The 12,138-nt window shown below is 38.4% G+C and overlaps 1 protein-coding gene across 2 annotated transcripts in view; it reads right to left on the reverse strand.

Moving 5' to 3' along the window:
* Positions 1-12,138, reverse strand: part of LOC577740 (biotin--protein ligase) — a 48,178-nt gene that overhangs the window by 12,741 nt on the left and 23,299 nt on the right. The window contains exons 2-7 of one of the 2 annotated variants that reach the window (XM_030994950.1): positions 9,098-9,216; positions 8,347-8,551; positions 5,169-5,336; positions 4,353-4,530; positions 1,230-2,146; positions 298-447 (exon numbers count right to left, since the gene is read on the reverse strand). In XM_030994950.1, coding sequence (XP_030850810.1) covers positions 298-447; positions 1,230-2,146; positions 4,353-4,530; positions 5,169-5,336; positions 8,347-8,520 — 1,587 coding nt within the window. In that variant the 5' untranslated portion in view covers positions 8,521-8,551; positions 9,098-9,216. Of the gene's footprint in view, positions 1-297; positions 448-1,229; positions 2,147-4,352; positions 4,531-5,168; positions 5,337-8,346; positions 9,217-12,138 lie in introns of both variants that reach the window. The other variant, XM_030994948.1, reaches the window with a different exon arrangement.

A 12,138-nucleotide genomic window follows, 5' to 3' on the forward strand; every position in this document is an offset into this window, starting at 1 on the left:
TTCCAGTTTTCCTTCTCCCATAGTTTTCTCTCTCTTCCTTCTCTCCTTTTTTGACACCATGTTATTAACAATTTCTGTAAAGAAAGTCTCCACTTACATGTACACACTTCTTTTGACCATGACATTAAAGTAGCCCATAAAGAAATAAATAATGAGAAGATTGCGAGAGGTTTACCTGACTTAATACCTAAAAGGTATGCTTGAGTGAGTTGGAGGATGTGTTGGAAACAAGATACCACTATAACGCTCACAAAGCATCTATAGGAATAAGAAATGAGATGATTGTGAGAGGTTTACCTGATTGATGCCTAGCAGATATGCTGGTGTGAGCTGTATGATATGTTGGCTAGTAGTCTTGGAGCTGACACAAGCTAGACCCAACCTTACTAACATGTCTATTGCCATGTCTTCTTGAGTCCCCTCAAGGTGACCTTCAGGAAAGCATATCTACATGGGACGGGAGAAAAGCATTATCGGTAGAAACATGTGGCAATGAGAGAAAAATTGAATAAGAAACAGAAAAACCTGAACCAAGGGTTAATTTTTGGCAGCATAATTGACCATTACTGACTTCAAAGTTTTGACCTGGAAATTATTCCTAACTATCTATGATACACAATAACCCTAGGGTACAAGTTTTCATGAAATTCGGAAACAAACTTTACAAATGAGAGTAAATTTACATGTCAACGATGTTGCCATTGGAAATGTGGCATTTTAGGGGATGACAGATACACAGGCCAACAATTATTCATACATGAATGATTCACTTCATAATTGATTTTATATTGCAAACTCTTTGAGCAATATTTGAAAGTTTTGAACCACATATAGTCACATCTACTAGCTCAATGAAATGGAATTGAAGCTAAAATTCTATTAGGGCTAGAAATATGATAATATAAAAGTTTTAAAAAATATCTATATTGCTACATATGTTTTGTAGAGCTCAAGCTACTTGTACAGGTGTAATATGTATATACAAGGCTTCAAGTACTACTGTTTTATCAAGATCGCTTATAAACTCAACAGACCATACAAACAAAAATGTGAAAAAATGATGACACTATCGTAAAGACTTTCAAAAATCAACCTCCGGCAATTTACAGCTTCTCCTTTATATAAGCATTAAACTATCATCTCATACAAACTGAACACAAAATATTCCAAAAGGAATTCAGTAGAGCATAAGATTGATTTTTGACATTCCTTTTAAAGGTTTGACTTACTTGTGAGAATATTGCCATTCCTCCTTTTGTCTTTTCCGATGCCTTCACCACCATGGGTAGTATCCTGTCCTGAGCCAAGATGCTGACACGAGTGTTCTCATCACCCTCCCCATCGTTCACATGGAGCCTTCCGGGCCCACTCAAACCCTGCACTCTGTATGGCTGAGACTTCACAATACCCTGATAGGTTGCTTCCACTTCCTTCTCAGTAGGGGCGCCAACCTGGAAGCTCACATCTCCGAGGGACAACGGGAGTCCAAAATTCAGGATGCGTCCCCCGTTCTGAAAGTGGGAGACGAACTTAGAAGTGACTTCCTCTGGAAGGTTTCCTTCCCCAGCCAGCACCACGAGGGCGCAATTGTCCGACCATGGCTGTGATAACGTGTTGGGTTTCAGAAGATAGATGACGTATTTGTCCTGTTCTAGGCAATGTTGGAGGGCTGCTTGCACCGCAGCGAACACCTCGTCCTCTGTCTCCGATCCTGTGTACACAAGAATGTTTGGAGGTTTGCTATCATTGGACATACTCCTTGCGCGATCCCTTTCATCTTTGTGCTTCCCGGACCTTGAGAGCTTCCCGATGCCGTTGGACAGGTTAGCACCTTCCTCACCAGCCTGGAAGAACACACCATCCGATGCCGACGTGACATCCACTGGGCTGCCACCAACACTGTCCTCATTAGCATCTCCCGTGCTGGACCACGAGCCGGACGACTTCAACTTCTGCTCCTCTATCTTGCGCAGGAACTCTGAAGAGTGCTTCCGACGAAGCGATTGATGCGGCTGCCTGTTGAGCTGGGGTTTGCCACCTTTGTGAGGCGATGCAGGGATGGGTGGGGTCATGGTGCCTGAAGGGCTCTCACCCATTTTGAGTCTGCTGTCAACAAGGTTGAATGGCTGACCCTTCACTTCCACAGCTAAAACAATAAAATCAGAGGAAAAGTTTTAATAAGGTTGTCAAAGATTATTACATAAATGGTGTTGCATGACATATAATTGTAACAACATTATTGTTTTGTTTCAGAAACATATTTTCTTGAGGTTACTTTTTATGAAATCAATTAAATGGGATGTTTTTACAATCACGTTCTTTGTCATCAATCGATTTACAGTTTTTACATGAAGTCGGGTAGGAGCCGATAGTACCGGAAGATATGCCATGGAGATGACAAAAATTGATATTTTGAAAGGGGCACTGTTTAAGAATCTTAAATTAAACAAAATTCTATCATGATTATATTAACAGAAAGAATATTCACGAGTGCACATTCATTCCCTACTGTATCTATCTGAATGTTCATGCAAATATGTAAGTCTAAACATCAAGGTAAATGTCTTGTGAAACTGTCATTAGTCTCAAGTTTTTTGATATTTCATTGACATAAGTTTCAATTGGATGTCCAAGAGCTTTAGACTTCTGACGGTTTTATAACTTGGCCCCTGTTCTTCAATGGCAGGATGCACCATCACCCATACGTTTTTGTGTAAAATAAGTACATTGCACCTGTGTAATATCAAATAAGAACTTCTAGAGGCTGATGCATGCTTCAGAGAGTGCAGTGTACAAATAGGATTGACCTGATGATGCAGAGGAGTGGAACAGATCGAGGAAAGAAATAATAGAACTGTTCACACCAGAACATACATGGAAGTGAGATTTTAAAAGATTCAATTATCGAACTGCCATCAGAATGTGTGAACACATGATTTAAATCGCACTACACCTGAAATATTTGTTTGTTTGCGAATAAATAATCAAGCATAAATGTACCTGGTAAGCCCTCTGTGTAACAATTAAGGTCAATGGAGCGCTCTGTCATACAACTAAGGCCAGTGACCACAATATGACAATCATATCATATGACAATATCAATTCTCGATATCCCATGTGTGAATGTCCCCAAAAGAGAATTGAATCCTTATACTTTATTTTCCTTGAGTGTGAATGAGTCTAATGCGACAGACTGATGGCACTGAAGGACACAATATGACAATCATGTATACGACAATATCAATTCTCGATATCCCATGTGTGAATTGCCCCCCATTAAGAGAATTGAATCACAATTCTTTATTTTTACTGAGTGTGAATGGGTCTAATGCGACTGATGGCACTGAAGGACACTTGGATTACTGAGCTCTCAATGTAATCTTCACAGCCATGCAGACAGAGTTGCTAATATGACAAATACAGTGATAATGATGAATCGCTGATCCATTAGGCACCTATATGCTACACTCGACTTATCTGCGTAATGGTCAAACAGGCATTCCGGTAGATGGGGTTTGGGTTTGCGGGGATCAGCTAAAGAGAAATGACATTTGTGTGCTTCTTTGAAGGTGGATGAGATATTTCGGTTGTGGATATTTCTGTCTCATGTGAAGTTCCTTATGGTGATGCAATTCAAGAGAGATACAGGGCTTGAAATGCCATCACATAGATCATAATAAAGACTAAGAGGATTTACAGGGTTTCAAAAACTTGAGAATGGTTTGTTCTGTACCCTGGGAGCTACATGCCAATATACTGTAATATAAAACATATGTAAGCTCCACCAGATATTACTTATCTAACTTTCTCATTTCATTTTTGTGAAACCGTTGTGGAGCATTCAGTTCAATTCCAATCTCCATGTACAGTGTATATCAAATATGACACGACTGGGGTTCATTAATTGGAAGAGGAAGAGAGAGAGAGAGAGAGAGAGAGAGAGAGACATAAAGGGGTACATGTAGATCAAGGGTGGAAAGCTTACAGAAATGAATGAAAGAAAGAGAAAAATGGAGAGAGTGTAAAAATTTGGGAAAGGAAAAGAGGGAAGACAGATAAAGATAGAAAAAAAGAGATGAGGGGGAAGGTAGATAGAAAACTACATGTCTTTAGAGTGTACATGTAGATGGAGCAATGTAGGAGAGAGACAGAGAGGAGAGACAGAGAGACAGAGGAAGAGAGATAGAGGGAGACATACATATAGAGAGGGAGATAATAAGGTGGAATAATAAGACTTACTGAGAAACTGATCTTTGAGAAGTTCTCTTTTCTATTTTGGACAGGAAGAGACAATGATAAATATATATAGAGAGGGAGAGAAAGAGAGATTCAATTACTAGAATGATACTTACTGAGGAGTTGGTTGACCAGGAGCCCATCATCTAGCTCCAGGTAGCCCTCCAGGTAAGCAGTACCAATCCTGGAGAAGTTCTCTTTACTAGCCTGGACCAGGATCCCAAACGGTTCCCCTGACCTCCAAGCTAAAGGCGTGGTCAGGTCTGAGAATTTCACAACCCTGTCTGGTGGCACCTGTTGGTCAGGGAAAAAAAAAATGCCTTCGTAAAAAAAAAATCTTTACAGTTCTTTTACTATATGAGGGAAAAATTTATGAAGTGATAAATCAGTATATCCTGGTGAAAAAAAATTAATATACATCTTTTAATTGCAAGACTATTTTTCAATCCTCGTATAATGTTTGTAAAGCACTTCAAGACATCGTAATACTATAATCATTTCTGCTTGCTACATCTCTGTACAAAATGTGTGCGTGCATGGGTGGGGGGGGGGGGGGGAGGGTAGGGTTACAAGCAAAGGAAGGCCAGGGTATATGTACATTACATAATTCCATGAATGAAGAGTGAGGTGCCCATAGTGGTCCCTCTAAAGCCTCGGTCACAAATGCCATTACGAACTGCTACGAATGCCATACGAATGATTTTCAGACCATGGACATTCGGGAAGACAATGGAAAAACAGGAAGTTTCATACAAAATTATCGTTCGTACGAACCTTTGTGACCATAGCATTAGATGATGATGTCTCCACAAGAATAAAACAAGTTGAGGTTGGGTTAGGAGGTAGGTGGGGGGGGGGGGCAGAAGTACTACAAGCACAGGAGGGCAAGGGTAAACATACCTCACACGATCCTATAAATGAGGTCCACTTACCTTGCGAAGTGCAAGGCGCCCGTATCGATCTCTCTTAGGGGGTGATGCCTCCAGGAGTACATAGAGGGAGGAGGTGGGGGAGGCAGGGGCAACAGGAATGGGTGCCTTGAGGGCCGGAGTAGATGAACCAATGAATGAAGTCCAGTCATAACTCAAGTCCACAGATTGCTGTTTGGTAAAACAATTGAAACAGAATGGCGTGACTGACTGAAGTGATATATAAGATATAAACTGCTTTATATGTCTGAAATGTTGAACTCTGATACCTTAGAGGGAGTTGATAGCTTGAAGAAACTTTAACCCATTGCCTATGGGGACTGAGTGACTCCTTTAATGAGTCTAGGGAGTGAGAGAATTTAGTAAATAATGGGTTAATATTAAAATTATCCATATCTAAAACTATCTATTGTATAATTTATGACTACATGTATGCACACAAGTTATTCAAACACTATGATATGATCAAGATACATTTATATTTTCTTCTACAAGTACTGAATTCAGTTCCTTGTACAATGTGAATGCCTTTGGCATGTTGTGAAAACTTATTTTTTAAGGAAAATAAAAATTCAATTTTGATTTTATCAAATATAAAACGTGATTGTTAAAGAAAGGGGGCATTGCTGTATGAAGATTGTAAAAAAAATCAAGAAAAATATATATATCAAATTTAGACTCAATTCAAAGTGTAATACAGATTGCACTTTGCTCATTTAAAAAATACATTGAGTGAAAACAATTCATGAGAAATGTAAATTAAAATGGGAGAAAACAATTTGGAAATTGACAACGAAACCTCAACATTAACAAATGCACATAAAGGGAAAGTACAGAAAAAGGTGGAAGAGTTGGACAAATAAATGAGGAGAGAAAGGGAAACAAATGACACAGAAAAACAGAAAAAGAAGGAATAGCAAACAGATGAAAGCTAAACAAAGAGAGAATGAGAAATGAACATAGGAATACTATTATGACAATGATGATGATGGGAATAATGATAATGGTATTAGAAGAAGAAGAAGACAAAGGAGAAAAAGGAGAAACAGATGATGAAGGAAGAGGAGAAGGAGGAGGAGGAGGTGAAGGAGGAGGAGGAGGTGAAGGAGGAGGAGGAGGAGGAGAAGGAGAAGAGGAAGAAGAAGAAGAAGAACAAGAACAAGAAGAACAAGAAGAAGAAGAAGAAGAACAAGAACAAGAAGAAGAAGAAGAAGAACAAGAACAAGAACAAGAAGAAGAAGAACAAGAACAAGCAGAAGAAGAAGAAGAGAAGAAGAAGCCATTCTTGTTCAGTGCTTATCACATTATAACATAATGTCACTCTGCTTCCCAAGGACTTGGAAGGGGAACAAACAAATACAGACTTACATGTTGGTAGACATACTTGTAACAAAAGGGCAGAGGGGAGATAGGAAAGGGCAATTATTACAGAAGAGAGAAGAAAAGAGGAGAAAAGAAAAGTTAAAGTGCCACACTTCTAACAATAGGGCACAGGAGCCCATAAATTTGTAATTCTGCTCATTCAATAAGTGATTGATAATTCATTTCTTCGCCTCCAGACAAGTATCGTTTCCTAGGTGATTGACTGAGCATCAATTTGTCATTATTTTCGCTACCCTACAAGTTCCTTGGTCATATTCTATGAAAATCTGGACAAGCTATATAGGCAAGCTATATACTGATACAACTAAACTAAACCCGAGTATGTAGACCTTTAAACCAGTTATCCCTGCCAATGCATGTGAATGTAAACGTGTGAATCTCTCATCAGCCTAAAAATAGACAGTTTATTAAAATGGCTAAAACTCAAAATATCATTAACTTATACATAATGGTAATGGTAATGGTTTATTATAAAAATGAATTTGCAGCCAACTTCAATTGCATTAAGTGGAAAACAAAAGATTTCCTTTTCCTTTCATCTATTTCAGTATCATGCCCCAAAACATGTAGCCATTCACTATACATACAACCCCAGATACAGTAGATTGTAATTTATATGTTTACAACGTACCGGTACACACTATAATTATATGATGAGTATATTGGGCCAGCGGCAATCAAACGAATTGCTCCTCGAGAACCATAATATTCCCAGGTCAAAGACCTTGTATACATACAATTTGTACATGTACTACTCCTTACAAGCTAACTTAATAATGGAAGTCCAAAAGGAGAATGCTATATGCACATGTACAGTATGTGATCAAGGACTTCTATTCAATTGGAAGATCTATAAACAGCATCCGCAGTTACTGACTGACGTAGAGAACCTCATTCATTAAAAATCTTTAATTTTTCAATCAATTTTTCTATAGATGAAGAAGGTCACTATGAAATGTGTATTGCATGAATAATGCTTGAAGCCCAACATGTTTATTGCAAAAAAGGATAACATTTGCTTGCTATAGCTCTTCTGGCTCCAAGAAAAAGAACAAGGAAATTTTTTTTTTAAAGGATTTGGTCAGCAGAATATAATGCTATATGATTACTGAGACGAACCAATGTTGGCCCTGGTGATATTTGCCAGGAGTCAAATATTGAGACAAAGATGCATGTTCATACCAGGTTAGAACAAAATATTGTTATTTAACGTTAGTGAAAAGTGTAGTGTTGGGTCAAGGGTCGCAGTTTGAATTGGACTGGTGGCTAAAAGACTATAAGACACGTACACTGTACATTGTATGCAACGCAAAATACATATATCTGTGATGTTTGTTTAATAATTAAAAGGTATTTTTTGACACATCTGAATGAAAGTTCAGCTAATATTAAGCCTTAAAAAAGTGGATCCACTGCATTTGGACAAAGTTATGATTTTTAACAAATATGAAGCTTGCATTTTCACGCCACTACATTTTGCTGAGCTTCCTAAGTGGCGCTGGAGCATGTTGCCGGCTGGGGCATTGCTATCAACTCATATTATTAAGGGAAAGCACTCTTCTGACACTCAGTAGGCAATATATACACAGTGAAACCTGTCTATAAAATCAACCAAAGGAGACAAGAAAAGTGGTCTTTATAGGCAGGTGGTCTTTATGTACAGGTGCCTATACTACATGTTTCAATGAGAAACCAATGTCAAGGGAAACACAAAATGTGGTATTTGTAGACAGGCGGTAACTAAAGCAGATTTGACTATATATATTGCTCATCAAGAAAGCAACTACTCTGTACTTACTTTTGGTTCCATGATAAGCATCTGTTTGCCTCTGGCTTCCTCCAGGACGTTTGTATTCATCTCGGGATCCAGGGCCTCACACAGAAGGGACGCCTGGTGAGGTAGTTCCGCCCACTCCGCGATGTTCGCTGGTACCAGCTTCCGGAAGGCAACGCTGGCCCTGCCGGAGTACATCTCGACCGTTCCGAGGATAGTCTCCTTGAGCCTGCGATGGAACCGTGGCCAGAGATGAACGAGATAGATGTAACACAAGGTCATAAGCATGGTGGTCTTGGTATCGTCACAAGGGTCTTCAGTCACATCACACAAAACTCAGGAGCTGGGACTAGAGGCATGCAGTGCTATGTTTAAATGAGTCTATACAAGTACACAAACTGCCGATCTGCTGGACACTGACTAACATATAACAAAGCTAAGTGTATATTATGGATCAAGCAAAAGAATAACAGTAGTGTGTCTTCACCTGCTGCTTTGAAATTGTCCAGTATTGTACCAACTTTACAGTTTCTTTGCACTATGAATCTTCAAGGCAGTGCAAAAGTTGCAAAAAACAGCAACTTCTTCAATTATAATGTTCTGCTCATGATGCTTTAAAGTGTAGATTTTCTGTGGTTCTTGGGACCCATCACCACATCACAACAATTAGGTCAGGTGTCAGGAAACGTTTCATGCATTATTAAGGTCCTACATGTATATTTATACCACATATACCACAGACAGTGTTTGGTGCTGGAACAAAGCAACTAACTACCGGTAACTATTACAGGAGGATGGCTGAAAATCCCTGGAGCTCAGATGGCATCATCTACTGTACATCAAGGGGCCACTAGCTGCATCCCAAAGTATTAGCTGATTAACCACACAGACACACTGAATATACAGGGGTAAAATAAAAACAAAGAAAAGAGCATGCGTATAATTAGAAGACTTTCTAAATATTAAAAGCATATGCAAGTACAAAAGCAGAGAAATCCATATAAAACAAAAGCCTGCAGAACCACCGTGTTCATGTAAAAAAAAAAAGAATAAATATTGTTTAAATTATTTTCTGGTTAATAATTCTGTTTTTCCTTTTCAGTGTTAGCAAATTTGCTTTAATTGGATTTCCTTGTATATTATCAATAATTCAAAAACAACAAACCATTGGTATGTACATGTATACAGACACAAGTCTATATTTGTGCCTAGCCCATAGCATAAAGTAATTTGAAGCTAATTTGTGATGTGTATATTAAAATCTAGCATTTTCATACAAAACTACATGCACACACAAAAAAGAAGACTAAAACACTGCGTAACCTATAATCTCTAAAACCTCAAACATTTTCTTATTCCTTAAAAAAATATCAATGCAAATGAGCTCTAGGCATAGAATGATAACCATCCATAAACCCACTTTCAGTTGTAATAATAGCAATACAAAATAAGATTCTGTTCTTTCATAGCGTATATCACTTTGCTATGCAGACATCAACTTGTAGGCAAAATGCAAGAGCATAGGTTTAGCAAGAACTATACATGAAATGTACTCGTAAAAACATGAAAGGAAATTATCATACTAATTTATACAATGACGAACATACTAAACTAAACCTACAAGGATAGCCCACAAATGCCAAACCTACATGTAACATGAATGCGTATCATATGCATGGTCAAGTTTGACTGTACAGTCCCGCTCATAAACTTTCATGTCACCTTTCTGACTCGCCCACGCAAGGGTGATCAGTCAGACAACAGGCTAAAGCAGGTGGAAGGGGGTAGTGTCTTATGAATGCATGAAGGTAATAACATCATCAGTCTGGCCTTGAACAATAGCAACATAGAGTCTGCTGAGAGCCAGAAGGGCGTTAATCAGACACCTCTGCTTGGAATTCACAGATTTCACGCCCTTTTGGTTACAAGCAGGCGATATTCCCTTCCCCTATTCTCACTTCGTCAACCCCGATTTTCATTTAAGCGTAAAATGCAAGGGGTAAAGCGAGCAGCTAGACCTGGTGACCCAGATTCACCTGCTTGCATCATAAGCCCCTGGAGACGGTGACGGAGACGTATAAGCCAATAAACGTTCAGAGGAATTAAAGCAGCTCAGGTCATGCATCGTGAAAAAAACAATATCTAGCATGTTGAACAAGAGAATGGGCATGAGAATGCCTCTAGACAGAGTTTTGTGCTAGGGGTCACTCCAATGAAAATCATCAAAAATAATGGGAATTTTTTATTTTTTGTGGAATGGACATTGGTTGATTAGTTGGGGGAAATAAATTCTAGAAGTTCGCATACTCTTTGATGTTAGCAAAGGTCCTCGCTTAATATGACTTCCACAAAAAGGAATGATAGCAAATTAGCAATTACATATTCGAATCAGATGACACAGGTTGTATGCCATGAGACGATAACAAAATAAATTATTTGTAAATCAAGAAACGCTAATAATAAGGTCTTCTAAATAACCAGACACACAAAGATGGATAAATGTTTGCAGTTCAATAACTAGTATAGAAATATACACCTGTATGGAAAATACCATGCATACACACGTGTACGTGAATTTGTATGTATGCTAGCAAATTAAAGAGTATTGGAATTTGAGGCATGTTAATTTGTACATTGTAGTCCTATCTGACCATTATGTATTGATAAATGAATGCAGGCAGTGTAATAATAATAATGATATTCTGTTCTTACATGTACATGTAGGTAGTGCATTTACACAATATGATACAACGTCCCTATGCACTTATAAAGAGCTTTGGAAATGATTAACCTATAGCTTTAGCTCTGGCAGCTGTTGTCAGCGCACAATACATTTCAAGGAATAATCCTACCAGGTACCTATTCACCTCACCTGGGAGGAGTGTGGCAAGATGCAGATTAACGTCTTGTCAAAGAAAGTTAGTGTTGTGGCAGGGATTTGAACACCATACCTTGTAGTGCACAGTCCGGGGATTTCTCCACTGGACCAAAAACACCTCTACAAATCAGTGTAAGAGTAAAGCTTTAAATATTCTGCTGCGTTTGGCTTTCATATGTACTTCATGAATGCCTGCAAAATCTACAAACATACTATTGCACTAAACCCTTATCTTCTGAAGATATTAAACTAGCTCTTTTATATTTTCATTTATTTCTTAAATAATCAATGTGTCTGAAGGCAAAACATTCTTAATCACCCATGTCAAATAAAGTGCTTAAAGGGAATCATACAAAAACATAAATTCAGGTGATAATACAATTCCAGCATTCTTCACCCCAATTAGCGTTGATAAATTAACTATGACTAGTATGAGACAATGACACTGTACAGTGAACTCCTGTGTAGTATGTACGTCTAGATCTACTCTGGCTTCATAAATATCCATCCTTGGGGCCATCTATCCCCATGATGAAATTACCCATGCCAATGATTACCTAATTGATTCTAGTCATGAAGTGCATATACTCCCTAAAGGCCTGACATATAAAAACACTCTCTCACGAGATATTCTTGTTTTCTGTCTGCCCAAATACCTAATTCTTTCTCCCTATCTACTGTACCTTTATTCCCAGACAAACTCTTCCCAAATTCTCCATCTCCATCTCCATCTCTCCTTTTTAATGGTCATATTCATCCTTTTCTTGTCTCTCTACATCCTTTTATTTGTCTTATTCACCTATATTTTCATGTACATGTAGATCTCTCCCACTTATTTTTTAACTCCATTTCTCACCTCTTTCTTCCTCCTTTTCTCCTCTGCATTCCATTAATATCCTATCTCCGCTCCCAAGTCCCCATTCCTCTTCTCACCATCT

The sequence above is a fragment of the Strongylocentrotus purpuratus genome, unplaced genomic scaffold (genome assembly GCF_000002235.5).
Source record: "Strongylocentrotus purpuratus isolate Spur 01 unplaced genomic scaffold, Spur_5.0 spur5_scaffold_21, whole genome shotgun sequence".
Lineage (NCBI taxonomy): Eukaryota > Metazoa > Echinodermata > Echinoidea > Camarodonta > Strongylocentrotidae > Strongylocentrotus > Strongylocentrotus purpuratus.